At 53.2% G+C, this 18919-nt stretch overlaps 1 protein-coding gene across 3 annotated transcripts in view; it reads right to left on the bottom strand.

Annotated features, from left to right (window-relative positions):
• The window catches only part of Cacna1i (calcium voltage-gated channel subunit alpha1 I), a 116124-nt gene extending 98028 nt beyond the window's left edge, over positions 1-18096 (bottom strand). For all 3 annotated transcript variants that reach the window (XM_036207532.1, XM_036207534.1, XM_036207533.1), the window contains exons 1-2: positions 17915-18096; positions 6728-6978 (exon numbers count right to left, since the gene is read on the bottom strand). In XM_036207532.1, coding sequence (XP_036063425.1) covers positions 6728-6957 — 230 coding nt within the window. In that variant the 5' untranslated portion in view covers positions 6958-6978; positions 17915-18096. The remainder of the gene's footprint in view (positions 1-6727; positions 6979-17914) is intronic.
• Between the last annotated feature and the right edge of the window lie 823 nt (positions 18097-18919).

Here is an 18919-nt window from a genome sequence, read left to right as displayed (position 1 = left end):
GTTAGCAGAGTCCCCAATCACCTTTTTCTGGTAGGTCTCATGGTCCCCACTCCTAGAGCCACAAAATGACCAGCACTGTGGCCTATGAGACACCCGGCACGCAGTGGACACCCTTGGGCTCGTCATTCCCATGTATGCCATAGATAGACACTCTGAGACTCTCATGACCGGCATACACCTCCAGGGCTGTGACCACAGCAAGGCCTGTCCCATTGCTACCCAGAGATGGGCCAGCTCAGCCAGGATAAATACCAAAACCAGCCACTGGCCACTTCATCAGCCCCAGCAGACAGTGGGCTGGAACCCCTCAAAGATGGCAACAGAGAAGTCAACGCCTGCCTCCCTTCCAAATCAGCCTGTATGAGCCTCACTGTCCTCATCTATAAAATGGGGTTATGAAGCCTGTCTCCAAAGATGGCTAGGATGATTAAAGACAAGACTGAAGGTAGAGCCCTCCAACCAGCCCATGGCAGGTGGACACATGCTGGAGGCCTATGGGGAGCGAGCTCTAATCCTCTGCCATGGCCCCACTATAGAGATAGAAAAAGTGAGTCTCCAGGACAGACAATGAACGTGAGCATATGCAACCACTTACCACTAAGAGGGGGTTTGAAAGCCCAGTGAAGGTGGGAAGGGGGCTTCCAGATTAGACACAGCTTGGGGAGGGAGACAGGTGGCAGATGTCACGGTCAGTTAATGTCTGCCCTGACATTGGCTTGACCATGAGCAGCCAGACTCACAATGACTCATGTTAATAACAGAGGTGGAATCAGATTTTCCCTGGGAACAATGTCCTCTGAAGGTATTATGTTCCATCTAAGGGCCTGTCGCCTGGCATCTTATTGAATCTCCTGCAGGCAAAGTGTTTACCGAGCCGTGCACACATGCATGAGAGCCCATTCGCCCCTCAACTCTCAGCACAGTGGTAACCACGTCGGCCTTGCTCCTTTGTGAAGGTCCACTGTTGCGCCCCCAACCCCCACCCCCATGAGGACGACACTGGTCTTTGGTATGCCCTGTGAGGGGGACACCCCCACCCCCTTCCTCGCCCAGGGGGACTGAAGCTCGAAGGGATTGTGACCCTGGCCATGGTTGCCCAGCAATGAGCAGAAAAGCCAGCGCCAGTCTGTGTGACTCAGGTCGCCAGTGACTTCCACAAGCCACATGCCTCTTCCCCAGTGAGTCACACAGCACAGTCTATGCATGGCAAACCCAAAGGCCTCCCTGTTGCTAGTGAGTGCCCCAAGCCCAGGCCAGGCAGGGAGTGGGCTGATGCTTGGGTGAGCAGGGTACCCGCCTACAAGGGTCCCCACAGCCTGGTGGCTCACAGTGAGTCAGGTAGTGACTCAGGCCTCACTTGCTCTGAGCTGCACAAGAAGCTGAGTCAGGAGCACCAAGTTCCAAAGAACCCTGGGCCAGAGCCCTAGGAACCAGGGAGGTAAGCTCAGGATGGACTGTCAGGAGCTGACTCTATTACCCTGCCTTGCCGGAGACTGGTAAAGAGGGGGCAGCTCTCACTGGCCTGGCCTGACATTGCGGGCCTTCCCCTTTCAGGCTCAATTTTAGTGAGGAAAGAGCTGAGCCACCATCTGCAAAGACTACACATGCAAAGGATTATATTTGGTGGTCACAGTAACCTAGGGATGCTCCAGCATTCTGCACCCAAGATCAGGAATGACCAACATCCTATTATGTGCAAGATAGTCCAGACCCTCAAATGCCAACAGCCAAAAATCCAAGGAGGGCTCCATGAAGAGGGAGCATTAGATTAAGTGCTGCCCTGTCTCCCCTAGCACTGATGAGGGCTAGGTTACCCCACCCGACGCCCTCCCACAAGGAGAACTAAGTTAAGTACTAAATACCCACTAAGGAGCACCAGTTGAGACACTACCCTAACTTCCTCCCACTGAAGAGGACTAGGTTAGACACTGCTTGGCACTGCCCCCACTGATTGTCAGAGAGATGTTTCCAACCAGGAACGCAGATCCTCAACGCCTGATAGAAGGTCCCTCTCCACCACAGGCTGTCTCTGAGCACTGGAAGCTCAGTGGTCCCCCAAGTCCCTGTCGCAGAGTCCCCCAGTTGATACAGAAATCCTCTGGCTCCCACCTACCTGTCTACCAGGAGACTCCAGCCTCAGCTCTGTGATCACAGCCCCCAGTCCCAGGTCCCTGGACCCCAGGCACACAACATCCCAGATGCCAAGTTCACACATCTGGAACATGAATTTTTCAGAGCTTGGATTATTAAGTGTCCAGCTTTCCTGTCACTCAGCCTTAAATCCTGCCTGTAAACTCTGAGACTCTGAGCTTCTGTCACAGAAGCTTCTAGACTTGACTCTGAGCCTGGAGTCCCTGACCTCACTCTGCTTTGGCACTACCCCAGCTGTGATCTGAAGTTCCAGCTGAGAACTGAGTCCCTACTCCAACACAGAAACAGCAACTGTTGCCACTGACAGCACCAGACATTCAGAGTTGAGGAGACTTCCCAAGGAAGAAGGAAAAAGGACAGGAGGAAGAAAGGGAGGGAGGGAGGGAGGGAGGGAGGGAGGGAGGAAGGAGAAATGAAGGAGGTGGAAGGAAGATGGAGGAAGTGGAAGTTGGAGGATGGAGGAGACAGAGGATAGAGAATATGGGGAATGGAGGAGATGGAGGTGGAGGAGATGAAGGTGGAGGAGATGAAGGTGGAGGAGATGGGGGTGGAGGAGATGAAGGTGGAGGAGATGAAGGTGGAGGAGATGGGGGATGGAGGAGATGAAGGTAGAGGAGATGAAGGTGGAGAAGATGAAGGTGGAGGAGATGGGGGATGGAGGAGATGAAGGTGGAGGAGATGAAGGTGGAGGAGATGGGGGATGGAGGAGATGAAGGTAGAGGAGATGGGGGTGGAGAAGATGAAGGTGGAGGAGATGGGGGATGGAGGAGATGAAGGTGGAGGAGATGGGGGATGGAGGAGATGAAGGTGGAGGAGATGAAGGTGGAGGAGATGGGGGATGGAGGAGATGAAGGTAGAGGAGATGAAGGTGGAGGAGATGGGGGTGGAGGAGATGAAGGTAGAGGAGATGGGGGATGGAGGAGATGAAAGTGGAGGAGATGGGGGATGGAGGAGATGAAGGTGGAGGAGATGAAGGTGGAGGAGATGGGGGATGGAGGAGATGAAGGTGGAGGAGATGGGGGATGGAGGAGATGAAGGTAGAGGAGATGAAGGTGGAGGAGATGAAGGTAGAGGAGATGGGGGTGGAGGAGATGAAGGTGGAGGAGATGGGGGTGGAGGAGATGAAGGTGGAGGAGATGGGGGTGGAGGAGATGAAGGTGGAGGAGATGGGGGTGGAGGAGATGAAGGTGGAGGAGATGGGGGTGGAGGAGATGAAGGTGGAGGAGATGAAGGTGGAGGAGATGAAGGTGGAGGAGATGGGGGATGGAGGAGATGAAGGTAGAGGAGATGAAGGTGGAGAAGATGAAGGTGGAGGAGATGGGGGATGGAGGAGATGAAGGTAGAGGAGATGAAGGTGGAGAAGATGAAGGTGGAGGAGATGGGGGATGGAGGAGATGAAGGTGGAGGAGATGAAGGTAGAGGAGATGAAGGTAGAGGAGATGAAGGTAGAGGAGATGAAGGTGGAGGAGATGAAGGTAGAGGAGATGAAGGTGGAGGAGATGAAGGTGGAGGAGATGAAGGTGGAGGAGATGAAGGTGGAGGAGATGAAGGTGGAGGAGATGAAGGAGGTGAAAGGAGAATGGAGGATGAAGGGGACATAGAAGGTGGAAGAAGGATGGAGGATGAGGAAAGAAGGAATATTGAAAGAAAAACAAGATGGAGGAAGAAAAAGGGGATGGAGGAAGGATGAAGAGGTGGAAGATGGAGGGAAGGGAAGAGGGCTGAGAATGGAGAATGGAGAAAGGAAGGAAGAGAGGGAGAAAAGATAGAGGGTAGAGGATTGGAAATGGAAGAATAGATTGATGTTGAGGAAGGAATATAGAAAAGGAGTGTGGAGAATGGAGATTGAATTAAGAAGGAAAGGAGATGGAGGAAAATGGAAAGATGGAAAAAGAAGGCCGGAGGAGGGCTGAAGGATAGAGGGAGGAGGGATGATTGAAGTTGGAGGAGGAAGAGGAGGCAGGAGGAGGGAGGGAGGAGTGGGATGCAGGTGGATAGCAGGAGGAGGGAGGGAGGAGAGGGATGCAAGTCGGTAGCAAAAGGATGTGTAGACAGCCAAGGGTAGAGCAGAAGAAAAGGTGTAGGTGAACTGTGTCCCTTTGGCTAAATCTGTCTCTTTTTAATTCATTCTTATTATTTTTGTATGTGTGCCATATGTCTTCAGGGGCCTCAGAGTCCAGAAAGGAGCATCAGATCCCTTAGAGCTTGTCTTAGTTAGGATTTCTAGTACTGTGATTAAACACCACAGCCAAAAGCAACTTGGGGAAGAAAGGGTGTATTTGGCTTACAGCTCTCGAGTTACACTCCATCACTGAGGGAAGTCAAGATAAAAAGTCACAGAAGAAACCAGGAGACAGGAACTGAAGCAGAGACCATGGGGGGCGCTGCTTACTGCCTTGCTCCCCATGGCTTGTTCAGTCTGCTTTCTTATATAGCTCAGTACCACCAGCCTAGGGGTGACACCACCCACTGTGGGCTAGACTCACATCAACCACGAATCAAGAAAATGCCAACCAGGCACAATGGCACACACCTTTAATCCCAGCACTTGGGAGGCTGAGGCAGGTAGATCTCTGAGTTGAAAGCCAGCCTGTTCTACAGAGCGTGTTCCAAGATAACCAGAGCTACACAGAGAAAGCTTGTCTCAAAAAACCAAACAGAAAGAAAAAGAAAATGCCCCCACAGGCTTGTGTACAGGCAATCTGGATGGAGGTATTTTCTCAGTTGAGTCTCCTCTTCCCAAATGCTAGTTTGTGCCAAGTTGACAAAAAAATCTAACCAAGAAAAGCTGGAGTTGCAAATGGTTGTGAGCTGTGCATGGGTCTTCTGGAAGAGAGCACACACTGTTAACTACTGAGCATCTCTCCAGCCACCAAATCTCTTTTCGCTCAGCTCCACCAAAGGCCCCTTCTCTCCCTCCCAGGCCAGCCCCATTGTGTCCTACTCAAACTGGACTCTCTGAGCAGAGGAGACAAGGTGAAGTCAATGGGCAGAGTGACTAGAGGGCCCTATTTGACCAACAGGTCAGCAATGTAGCTGCCCAGTCTAATTAGGTGACAGCCTGAGTCCCAGTGCTAGGCACTGTCCCATTGGGTGAGCATGGCTGGTCTTGACTCCCAAAGCCGAAAGGAGACATCTCACCAGCTCCTTCTCTCCAGATGGAGGCACTGGGGCTCAGAGAAAAGGGCCAGCACAAAGTCACACACACTCAACAGACAAGACATTGGTCCCTGCTCAAGTAGAGACTTCTCCATAGCACTTGGGACAGATAGCATGGGTCATGTCAGCCCAGCCAGCCCTGCCAGAGCCTATCAGAGTCACATTCCCAAGGAAGGTCTTCTACAGGCCAGAGCCATAGTGACCAGCCTACCAACAGAAATTCAGAGAGGTCCAGTGACCTACTCAACGTCATACAGCACCCAAAATGTTCTCCTGTCAGCTGCTATGATAGGCCCTGACCTTGTCCTGCTGTCTCCCTGCCTTCTCTTCCTCAAAAGCTCAAACCTCAGTCACACCAAAGGTTTACCTTCCTTGAAAAGCCTAACAGAGCTGGGCAGTGGTAGCACACGCCTTTAATCCCTGAACGGGAGGCAGAGGCAGGAGGATCTCTGTGAGTTCGAGGCCAGCCTGGTCTACAGAGTGAGTTCCAGGACAGCCAAGGCTACACAGAGAAACCCTGTCTCAAAAAGGAAGGAAGGAAGAAAAAAGGAAAGGAGAGAGGTAAGGAAGGAGGGAAGGGAAAAAGCTCCAACCTCCTGCAGTCACTTCTTTGGCCTGAACACTGCTCACAGGTCTCGCTCTGTAGCCCAGGCTGGCCTTGAACTCACAGACATCTGCCTGCCCCTGCCTCCTGAGTGCTGACGGTAGAAGGATCAAAAGTTCAAGGTCATCTTTAGCTTCACAACTAATCTTGGCTATGAGATATTGCCACCAAAAAAATTCCGCAGCTTAATGTGAGGCCACACGAGGAGCCCCAGGGAATCACAGAGGGCTGCTAAGGAGGCGACACTGAGGATGTGATTTGAAGGATATGACAAAGGATTTGACCAGGTGAAGAGGGAAGGAAAAGGCATTTTAGACAGAGGGAATGGTATGTGGGAAGCCCAGGTCATGGATGAGCCCAGGGGGAGCAGAGTGTGGAGAAGGCAAGGTCAGGGTACCGAGAATCTGGTGGGCTAGGTTAGGACATGTCTCTGAAACCTGGGGGTAATAGGAACCTGTGAAAGATCTTGAATTTGTGTCCCAAAGCTTATGAACTGGAAACTTTATCCCCCATGCAGCAATGATAAATTCAGTGCCCCCAAGCAGATTATTGCTTAGGGACCCTTAGCCGAAAACAGCCATCAGCAGCTTCCAGAAGACCCCAACAAGACCCCAGGTTCAGCCTCCACCCTTGACATCTCCTCAGATGGCTATGTGTCCACTCACCAAGGCCCAGGAGGCTCACTGAAGCCCTCAGTTCTGCTGGCCAGAGAACCATGTTGGCAGCCCAGTAGCCAGGAAACTGCTCTATCCATCCTTCCTTCCCACACTGGCCCCTGGGCTGGGCACAGACACACCGGCCTCCAAAGGATATGGGTTACATACCATCTTGATGCACCAGTTCCGGGGGCTCGTGGTCTGGCGCAGGCAAAAGAAGGCAACAGGTGCCAGGTCTGGGTGTGGGACTTCAGGATTGGTTCCATCCAGTGGCTCCTCCAGGCCTGGAGGGGACGGAGGGGGACTCCGGGGCCCTGGCTGCTCAGTGATTCCCGGCTCAGGGGCCGGGACTGCTGCAGATAAGGGTGGCAAGTTGCTGTCAGCCATGTCAGCGTGAAGCAGGGAGCCCTAGGGAGCAGAGAAGGACACAGAAGGGAATTGGTTTGGCACCCAGGGCACCCATTCCCCAGCATAGCTGGGTGGCACAGCCCAGACAGTCTAGCTGAAAGCTACCCCTTGCCCTCGCTAAGGCCACGTGAATTATAGCAGAGACACAGCCACTGCACCTGAGTCAGAATCACTCAGGAAGATGGTCATTAGGCAAGCCTAGTCAGAGTGGGCTTCGGCAAATGACCGATCTAAAATAAATAAATAAATAAAACCTAAGAATGTAAATGATGTCTTTTTTTTTTTTTTTTTTTTTTTACTTTCATGGTGCTGAACTAGAGTTCTGGTTGGGGGTTGTGACTCAGAGGTAGAGGGTATTCCCAGTACTGTCTAAATAAATAAACTAACTAACTAATGAAAGTCTAGGAGGGCTAAGGATGTAGCTCAATTAGTAGAGTGCTTGCCTAGCACACACAAGGTCCTACGTTCCATCTCTAGCAACACATAAACCAGACACAGTGGCACACCTACAATCCTAACACAGAAGAGGTAGAGGCAGAAGAATCAGAAGTGTAAGGGCATCCACGACTACACAGGTTGTTTGAGGCCAACTTAGGCTAGAGAACTTGTCTCCAAAAATAAATAAATACATTCAAAAGGGGAAGGAGAGATGGCTGGGCAGTTAAGAATGCATGCTGCTCTTGCAAGGACCCTAATTCAGTTCCCAGCACCCATGTTAGGCCATTCACAACTGTCTGTAAGTATAGCTTCAAGGGATCTGATGCCCTCTTCTGGACTCCTTGAGTACCTGCACTCACATGCACATGCCCACACATAGACACACACACACACACACACACACACACACACACACACACATCATTTTAAAATAATAGAATCAATCTTTCCAAAATAATATATAAAAGATGAGTTATCTATTTATCAGTGAAGTAAAATTTTAGGGAAATGAGGATGCTACTGTGAACATAGGCTCAGCTGCCAGAGCAATGTGTTACAAAGGAGAAACTGGGCTCTTTGGAATCAGACACTAAAGGGGGAGGGGGGGAAATATCAGCAGCTTCCCTGAGGAAGCGGCATTGGCGATCTCCAGTGAGCTCTTGGACCAGGAACACATACGCACACACACACATGCACGCATGCACACACACACAAAAGCACACATACATACACACACATATACATACACACATATACACACACACATACACACATACACATGCACACACACAAGCACATATACATACACACATATACATACACACATATATATACACACATACACACACACACACATGCATGCACGCACACACACACAAAAGCACACATATATACACACACACACACACACACACATACACACATACACATGCACACACACACAAGCACACATACATACACACATATACATACACACATATATACACACACACACACACACACACACACATACACACACACACACACACACACACACACACACACACACACACACACACACACAGATGAGAACCCAGGGATCTACAAGACTAATCTCTCTGCTTTACAGGCAGAGAAACTGAAGCCCAGAGCAGACACACAGCTAGGTAAGAGCAGAGCTGGGCCTCAGCCACATGGCTTCTAGGTCTGTCTTGCCTCTCTGAAATCCTTATTGCTTTACCAAGGGCCCTGATTTGAAGTGTCCTTGGCCTACCAATCTTACACACTGGCCCTGACTCCACTCAGGGGCAGCTCTATGTACTAATCTTATTCAGATGCATTCAGCCACCTTACGGGGGCCAGGGGGTGGGGGTGGTAATAATAGGGAAACTGAGGCCCAGGAAAGGGGGCAGCTTGTATAGAACCAGGGGTAGAAAAGAAGTCAGAATTCCAGTTCCAGCCCTCTCGATCCACCTAAAACAAGCGGCAACTGGCACTGGCCTGACTGCCCCCCTGGCAGGCTAGGAAGGGAAGACACTCTTAGAGCCCAGCCCCCTAGAACCTCACCCTCGGGGGCCGCACATCCCTGAAGGCTTATCCAAACTAGGCAGCTTTGGAGAGTCTAAAGGCCTACAGTCCTGGCTGCTGCTGGCGGCTACAATGACTGAGCCACGCTGAGCTGATGGATCCAGACACGTCTCTGCTCCCATGAGCAACGGGACAGGAGCTGGTACTTCCTGCCGCTTCGCCCGGCTGGTCAGGGCCGCAGTGTTTTCTCCTGAGCTCCGAGCTTTGCTCCCAATTCCAGAAAAACAGCACAAGCCTTACATAAGCGCCTTGGCTGGCCACGCATCAACCACCCAGGTAGAACAGCACCCTCCCTGGGGTAGCTCCAGGTCTTCCCATCACTGGGACCAGCTTTGGAACCCACCACTCCCTCCATCAACCATTGCTCTAGCCAAATGGGACCTCCTGGGTCCCTAGGGTGGCACTGCCTTTTCCGGGCCTTAACTCACACTACACCCTCTTACTGGAGCATATTCCCTTGGCTTGTCCTGATTGTCCTGATTGTCCTGATTGTCCTGAGCGCCTACTGTGTGTGCACAGGCTCCACGGCTTTGCTGGTGAATTTGCATCAGCCCTCATTCAGCCCACACAACAGCATAAGAAAAGGATCCACATTTCACTTCTCTTCCTGGCTTTTCACTACCCTGGCCACCCTCCTATGGAGTGTACCATTTTTGTGTTTGTATCTCTGTGATTTGGACTCTGTCTTCTTAGCCTTTCACATGGCTGTAACTGAGAGCACAGATGGTTGCCCGTTACATCTACTGCTGTAACTCCAGCAGTGAACAGTGAGTGCTTGGGACATACTAGATGCTCAATAAATAGTTGTTGAATACATAAGTCAAAAGTATTGAAAAGTAAATAAACAAGGGGGTATGGCGGGAATCGTAATAAATCCCCTCCTCTTCTCTAAAGGGAGAGAAGCATTTAAGAGCAAAACAGAACAGATTCTAGACTCAAAAGGCACTGCCAGCATTGTTCTGGGGAAAGAACACTCCAGGCAGAAGGAAGGACCTGTGCAGAGACTAGGAGGCTGAAGTGGCTGGATGCATTTAAGGGACAGAGGAAAGGAATGAGGCCAGTGTGGCTAATGGAGCAGGGAACAGAGAGAAGCTGGAGAGCCCCTCTAGGATGACTCCAAGTGCATCCTAAGTCACTGGAGGTGTGCCCTGAGCCACACGTCTAATGGTATACCCTCTGTGGGTAGGAGTTCTTCAGAGTCAGAGATGGATGTAGAGAGCAAAGAGGGCTGGATAAATGGGCTGTGGACATGAGCAAAGGCTCTGGGTCTTGCGTCCCCAGTGGCAGCCTCTCGCCATCATGGAAACCCTCCATGTAGCCACACAGTGGGGAGAACTGCTGAGCTTAGAGGCCACACATATCCAGCTCCACCCTCTCCTCTCTCGACTCCACCTCCTACCACCTGATAGGAGGTTCTCTGGCCTCTGTTTAGACTCACTAAAGTTACCATCCTCCATCTTCATACCTCTCCTAGATATCATTACCACTACAGCCACCACCTCGGTGACAGTCCAGCCCTCAACCTCTGGCCTGCTTCCTGCACTCACCTAGCCTCCATCCTCAACTTGGCCCCCAGCACCCACCCGGCCTCCGGCCTCCGGCCTCTGGCCCACTTCCCTGCATCTGCCCAACCTCCTCCACCTTTTGACTTGATCTCAGCACTCATTCACCCAGCCTCCACTTTTTGACTTGATCTCCAGGGTTCATCTACCCTCCATTCTCTGACTTGGCCCCCAGCACCCACCCAGTCTCTACTCTCTACCCTGCTCCCCGGTGACTAGCCTCCAATCTCCATTCCTAAAGCACCCACATCTAGCTCAAAATCCCCTCCTTCCTGCCTGTGCCATGACTAGGAGCCCTTGAAGAACTGGCAGCTGAGCTCCACCCTGTCTTGACTCACCAAGACAAAAAGACACACTCTAGCTGAAGACATCAGTAGGTTCAGAATCAGGTCCATCAGGCCTCAGAGTCAGAGTTCCTCCACATCCCCAAGGCTCCCCCCTCTTGATGCTCTACGGGTCTGATCCTGACACTCTTTCCTCCATGATCCTTCCAGGTAGTGGTGGACAACCATGAGAAGAGCATAGCAGAGGCCCACTGTGTCTGGAATCCCATCCCCATTCCTGATCCCACGGCCCCTTGGAGCCTCACTTCTCTCTACAAAGCTCAGCCTTTCTCCTGCCTCTCTCAGTAGGCCCCTATGGAGAAGCGATGTGCTGCAGATGGAAGGCCACAGGAAAAAAAAGAAGTCTGAGCATGCATGTGACCATGTGGACCATGCGTAAGGGCTGCTAACCCTGTGCTCCCTTTGCCATTACTGCTACCACCACCATCAACATTGCCATCACAATCACCACCAATACCATCATCACCACCTTCACCACCATCACCTTCATCACCGTCATCACCATCATCATCACCATCACCTTCACCACCATCACCATCATCACTGTCATCACCATTACCACATCAGCAGCATCACCATCAACATCAGCACCATTACCACCACCATCATCATCCTTTCCATCATCACCACCATCACCATTATCAACATCACCATCATCACCACCATCACCATTATCAACATCACCATCATCACCACAGTCACCACCATCACCATTAGGCAATGACCAAAAGCCCTATCAGTCTCACGATTGCATGAATATTTTCCTTTTTGGAATAAGAAGAGATCAGGACCCAGAGGAGTTCAGCAGTTCACCACTACCCTGACACAGGGTAGTGGGTAGAAAAGATGAATCCCAGATCAAGTCTGCTCATTCCCAAGTCCAAAAACCCAACTATTGCAGCAACAACTTGGGTGCCCTAAAAACAGGCTGGGTCAAGAGGCAGTGGAGACAAAGCTGCTGGTCCAAATAAGACCCTCAGTCTCCCAAAGCAGTAGGAAACCTGTCTTCCAGAGTACCCCAGTCAGCACCTAGAGTTCTTGGAGTCCTTGGTCTCCATAGATCACGGCCCTAGTAGGGGTGTGAGTGTGTATGTGTGTGTGTGTGTTCTCATGGTGTCAGGTAACCTGTTTATTCTTTAGTCAACAACCACAAAGCAGACAATAAAATCATTCAGAGAATATGAGGGTCCAGGAATCTCAAAATCAGGATGTCTTGCTCTCAGTAGAACCAGAGGCAAGCAATTCTTTAATGAATGAAAACCTCCAGTGTGGTGTTTCGGGGCATGGAGCTCAGAATTGCAGCCCGTGTTCAGGTCCCAGCTCTGACACCAGCCCACCTTGGCACATGACAGCTTGGAGGTGCTGTCTGACTATGAAATGTGGCGGTGGTTGCTCTGAGGCAGAGCTGCTGCCGGGGTGAGCTGGGGTAACCCACCAGGCACAGGGCTTGTGCACAGTGAGACCTCAGGCTGTTCTCCCATGCTCCACAGTGGCCTCAGCCACAGATTTCTACAGTCCTGGGAGTCTGGGGTCCTGAAAACAGTGCCTGGTTCATAGGTGTTCATGGTCTCTAGATCTTCACAGAGAGGGTACTCTGGAAACAAACAGAACCCTTAAAATGGTCCAACCCACTATCACACACACAAAAAGCACCAAGTATACATACACACCCACAGTCTCATGCTCACTGTTACACTCCTGTGTGGACACACAATACCCACTGGCAACAGGCATTCACAAGTATAACACACAGTCACACACAGAACAAATACACAATACTCTATACACACAACATATCTTCACATCACAACATATCTTCACATACAACCACAGACATGGATAATATGTAACACATGAATGTATACAAATACCCCATAAAATGCAGATACATACACACAATCACACACATACATAGCAAAGATATTCATTATATATACCACAGACATGCAGCACACACACACACAACATATACATATAATCATACCCAGATACACACACACCATATGATCACACAGACCAGTACATTACACACTCACAGACACATACTCACATACACACACAGAAATCACAGGCGCACCAGGTGATGTGGTGTATGCCTTTTAATCCCAGCATTCAGGGGTGGAAGCAGGCAGATCTCTGAGTTCAAGGCTAGCCTGATCTATAGAATGAGTTCCAGGACAGCCAGAGATATACAAAGAAACCGTGTCTTGAAAAACCAATCCAAAAAGAAAAAGAAAGAAAGGAGAGAGAGAGAGAGAGAGAGAGAGAGAGAGAGAGAGAGACCACAGACACATACATGCATGCTCAGGCGCTCACACAGATACACAGCCCTCACACACACAAACCAGGGCAAAGGCTGAATTTGGGGGCCACCAAGAAACCTAATAAGGCTTTGGGAAGACTGCCTCCCAGAGCCTTGCAGGCATCGTCTCCGAGCCCCTAGATTCCTGTCTGCTCCCTCTTCCGCATGACAGCCCTGCAGATGCACGGTGACAGCCCGCCCACCCCTGAGCCTCATCTGCCCCAGGCCTCTTATCACCAGCTCCCTCAACCATTCCTCAGATGACAATTTCCAGATCGCCAGACTCCCAGAACCCCTCTTGGTCTCACTTGAGCTTACCCAATGTCCTCTGCAGGGACAGGGCTAGATTCACACTGAGCCTGCAGGCCACCTGCCTGATGCTGCAGGTGAGGCCTCTCTCACGCAGACTGGTGCTCTGGAGCCCAAACACAACACAGACACCAGCACCTAAGCCTCAGGGGGGTCCGGTGACCCCCCTCAGGTCTTCTGAGTTGCTGTGCAGTTGCTCAGATGCTTACCTTTGGCCCCCAGGTGAATGAACTCACACCGAACTGGCTCTGGTCTGGCTAGCTGAGCCTGCCCACATCCTAAACTCCTCTTGGCTCCCCAACTAAAATCAACAGCTAGCCTTCGGGCTTTGCAGCACACTCAGAGAACTGGGCTCAGCCACTCCTCCTGGGACAACTAACAAGTGTCCCAGCCAGGGTCGTCTGTTGTCATTTACAGTATGCCAGGCACCTAGTCACAACCCCGAGCAGCGAGCATATGTGTTCTCTCCGGAAAAGAGGAAACTGAGGCACGGAGAGAGGAATGGGTCTTCCCCAAGGTCAAAGACTACTTAGTGGAAGAACTGGGAGGTCTAACTGTGAGTTAGGAGTTAAAATGTGGGCCAGGTGCCCCTGCCCCACTAAAGCACCTGCCCACCTGGCCCCAGACATTGTGTTTGTTTTCGGTGGCCCTTGGCCTCATGATGAATATGAGCAAGTAAGGCTGTTCCTGAATGGCCACCATTTGCACATCTCCCAGCAGGTGTCTCTGCTGATTGCTTTCCTCACTTTGCAGTAATTAGAGCTTTGGGTCTTACTCCAACTAACAACTCGGGGTGCGGGCGGTCCCTGATGGTAGTGAGGTGGGTCCCACGAAAAGGAACACTGGACCAGGAGTCCCAGAGCCCAGGCTGTGCCCGGCACCCCTTCCCTACCTCCCTTTTCATCTCCATCTGTGAAAAACACGGAGGATGGTGCCTCTCTCCCTCTCCAAGCAGATAACAAATGGAGAGAGATTTGGAAAGTACCTTAACGAAAGGAAAACAGCTTCCCCTTCGAGGCCCCATGCTAGGTACTGCAGAGATACTTCTAAGTCTAGCAAAAAAAAAAAAAAAAAAAAAATCCTTTAAGGTAGAAGCATTATCCCAATTACAACAAGCTGAGCGCGCCACGCTGAGTGGCCTGCCCCTCAGAGCCCCCAATCACAGACTGGCTGGGATAAAAGCTTGGGTGGGGGCACTTGAGCCTTAACCCAGCCCTTGCTGCTCAGTAGGTCAGGGTGCACAGCAGGGAGTAAAACAAGAGCCCAAATGTCTGTCTCAGGATGCATCATTAGCCAAAGCCAGCAGAAGGGGACAGCCGGCCCAGGGAGGACCCTGGAGACCAAGGTCTCTTCTGATTCCAAGCCCAAAGAGACACTAGCTCCAGGGCCCTCTACTCTCCCTCTCTCCTGTTCAAGAGCCCCAAGTTGCCAGCACCTGCTTAGGGTGTTCAGTGACCATGTATCCAGCACCCCATGAGTCAAGCACAGCCTGAGTCTCACTCCCAGAGCATGAGAGGGTATGGAGACTTGCAGCAAGGAAGCCAGACCCTCCCTCAAGGCATGGAAGCCCCTAAAAGACCCATTTGGCCTGTTCTCTTCTCTCACCTCTGGATCCTAGAGAGCAGAATCAGGCCTGGCACTCAGTAGGTGCTTAATAACTCAGAAATCCAGGTTTATTGTCTTCTTGTTTCCAGCTGGCAGCTTAGGACGGGGAAGACTTGCCCTACATCGTTCAGATTTCAGGACCCACAAACCTGCAGACCAGGGATCTACAGATGTTCACACAGGAGCATGCACCCACACATCTGTGGAGTCAACGGCCCCAGCCCGGGCCTAACACTCTGGAGGACATCGGGGTGAACAGAGGGCACTATGCAAGGCACACTCTGGGAACACGTGGGAAGAAAACGTTCTCCAGAAAGGAGAGCGGGAGGGAAGAGATGAAGTGGGAAAAGAGGGAGGGAGGAGGAGGGAGAGGAGATGGAGGTGCCAAGGGTGGGAAGTGGGCCTTGATTTCCCCTCCTCCGGCCCTCCACCCTCAAGCCAGCATTCACTTGGCAGACAGTTTTGAAGCACCCCAGATGAAGCGCTGGAGAGTCAGAGAGCAAGCAAGGCAAGGGTGAGAGACGGCACAGCTCAGGAAACCACACCAGCCTTGAAAACGAGCTCCGAGCTGCTGGGGGTGGGAGCGCATCTCTGTGGGTGGAGGGAGGGTAGGGCCCAGAGTCTGCCCTGGGAGCTACACTTGGGGTGTGGGGTGAACAATGGAATTGGGCAGGTAATGAGGGTTATGATGAAGGGACTGGGGACAGAGAGGCAGAGGTGGCCAGGCTGTGTGCTCAGAGCAGGTCTCTGAGTTCAGAAGCGTCAGGCTCTGGCTTCAGGATGGTACTTGCAGTAACTGCGCCCCAGTCTCAGTGGGTGATAGGCAGGCCCTCCAGGGCCAGGACTAGAACCAGCTACAGCGGAAGAGTGAGTAGGAGGTTCCCACAGCAAAACCCCACCCACCTGCCCAAGGTCAAGGGGAGTCAACCATCAGGGATGAAGACTTCCTGGCGCCCTCTGGCGGGCTTAGAAGATACCCTCTCTGGCCCAGACTAGCAGGAGCTACTGATATGAGATAGAAGTGGAGGAGACAGGCAAGGGGGCTAGACAGAAACTCAGGTAAGGAGGATAAAGAACTTTAGTCAAGGGAAAGAGGTCTCCAGACAGGCTTTCAGCCCCTCCCCCCCACCAAGCTGATCTGGCTGCTTGAAGAGCCTCCCGCTGGCTGGCACAGCTCTGAACAGTCAGAATGGATCCTGCAGGACAAAGTACGATGAGGCTCAGGCCTTTGAGGGTATGGAAGGTTCTCCAGTTCAGTGCCAGGCCAGCGCAGTGTCCCCAGGATATTCTCTTCCTGCCTCTGCATTCGCCCCTAGACTGCTGCCCCAAGCTTGGTTTCCAGCTCAGTATCTCCCTATCCCATCCTGAACTCTCACCCACTGATATCCCTTGCCTGGGATCACCATCGCCCAGCCCAAGGACTTGGAGCTCAAACAGAAAGTTTGTCCTGAGGGGTGAACAAGAGTTTTGAATGAGTCCTTGGAGCTGAATGGGGATGTTAACTCAAGCAGTGATTCCGCTTCCTGAGTAAGGACAGGGAGAAGACAGGCCTGAACTCCCGCATCAAACCCCCTCCCCTCCACCCTAGACCCTGGACCCTTTTCTGTGAGGCATCAGATCCTCCAGGCAGTGGCAGGGTCTGCAGGGACAAATCCCTCAGGCAAAGGATTGACAGATTGCTCAGGCCAGCCTGAGCCCTCCAGCCTAGGACACTGTTCACATGCGATTCAGACCCTGTCAGCACGCAGACACAGACAGGCTTGAGCTCAAGCTCGGGTGCTCGCTCTCTCCCTCCCTCTCTCCCTCCCTCCCTCCCTCTTTCTGTATCTCATACACACACACACACACACACACACACACACACACACACACACACTGCCCAAAACAGATTCCAAAGGCCAGAACACATCTTAGGGGTCTCTCCTCGGACCCCAATCTCATCCACACCTACGATCCTGACGAGAAAGGACACAGTACAGGAGCTGGTGGCTGTCTCAGCTGGGCCTATCCTGAGCCCCCCTCCCCCGGGCATCATGACCTCCCCCAAAAGAGACCTACCCACCCCCTGACAAGCCCTCTTGCCCCTTTCACCCCACACACACCACTCAACAGACAATTAAATCTCAATCAACACAAACGCTCATTATATAACCATTTCTCTGGCAGCTGAGGACTCCTCTTGGCCCCTGGAGTGCCCGCTCCAACCCGACCTGGCTTCATGCAGCGCGACCTGGGTGGGCACCCGGGGCACTGGCCAAGGAGGGGCCCTGCGCCACCCGGCCTGGAGGAAAGTTAAACCCTGCCTGGGGTTCTCCCACTCAGTCCTGCCGCGGTTCTTCCTCCCTAGCTAACGCTCCCAGCTCAGCCCTGCCGGACACTGGCACCAGCTCTGATCCAGCTGGTCGCAGAGCCGCAGCAGCGGAGGGACAGCAGGACGGACAGACAGACAGCCCCGGCCCCCGCCAGCAGCCTGACTTGTTGAATAAATTTCTGCAGCGCTGGTTCAGCCGGCTTTGGGCTTCAGTATTGGCACCAAGAGAACTTTCGTGGCCTTGGAGAGGGGCCCGGTCAAAGTTCCCTGTCCTTCCTCCCCAATGCAGGGTCCCCACCCCCAAGCACAAGATGTGGCGCCCACCTGATGGGCACGCGCGGGCAGATGGGGGGGGGGGGGGGTAATCAGTCCCCAGAAATAATAAATAAATAAATAAATAAATAAACGCCTCTATAAAGAAAAAGCCCGACGCGCCAAGAAAACGACCAGGGGGCTCAGCCTTTTCTTCCCTTCCACCTCCATCCACTGCCTCACCTACCTTGGCATGGACGTGGCCGGGCAGATGGGTCGTCCCGGGCAGAGATGTGGGGGTGACGCGTGTCCCCGAAGCCGGCGTGGAGAGGGACCCCGCGCCCCGCCGGCTCCACGCCTCGGATTCCGGGATCAGCTGCGCCCCCGGGGCGAGGGGGGCGGCGCGCGCAGGGTGGCGGGCCCGGGGGCGCGGGCCATGGCGGGCGGGTCGCCGCGGCTCCGGGCGGGCGGCGCGGACGAGCGGCTAGCCGCGCGGAGTTGGAGCGCGCGGCGGAAGGCGGGCGCGCGGCGCTCCGGGCCGGGGGCGGGGGCGCGGGGCCGCGGCGGGGCAGGTGCGGGGCGGCGGGCGCTGGGGGGGCGCGAGGTCGGGCCGCCTGGGTCCCCGGCTCCGGCGCCACTCGCGCCCCCGGCCCGTACTCGAGGCGCAAGGGGGCTGCGCTCGGCGGGGGCTGCGGAGGAGCCGGAGCGCCGGGCGGTGCGGGGACGTGCGGCGGCGGCGAGACCGAGCCGCGCCGCGTGCGAGGAAAAGCCGTCCTTATACTGACACCAAATGTCTTCGGGGAAAGCTGCAGGCTTGGGATGCTGGAGGGGGAGGCGTGCGGGCGACAGACTGAGTGACAACGGCGGCGGCGAGTGAGCCCCCTCCGGAGGGGCGGGAGTGCTGCCACCTCCCGACAATGTAGGGTCGCACCCCTGGAGAGGGTCCTGACCCCTTTGGCACTGGACTGCGTCATGCGTAAAAAACGGGAGACCCTCTGCATGAGCGGCCCAGGTGCCGAGTGTTTATCGGTCCTGTCACACTTCAGATTCTCACTGGGCTTCCCGTTGGGGCGCTTGTTCCACTACCCAGGGACCAGCTTAGCAGTGGAACTCAGCCTCACCGGTCTTCAAAGGCCCCTCAGAGACTCAAATTCCCACCAAGCTTTGCATTCCGGCCCCTCTTCTTCCTGCCCTTCAAGATTGACTCAAAGACCAGTAGTGGTGTTGCACGCCTGTAATTCCAGCAGAGGCA

Source organism: Onychomys torridus, chromosome 16, assembly GCF_903995425.1.
Source record: "Onychomys torridus chromosome 16, mOncTor1.1, whole genome shotgun sequence".
Taxonomy (NCBI): domain Eukaryota; kingdom Metazoa; phylum Chordata; class Mammalia; order Rodentia; family Cricetidae; genus Onychomys; species Onychomys torridus.
Note: the sequence above shows the minus strand (reverse complement) of the source record. Positions and strands in the feature narration are given on the sequence as shown.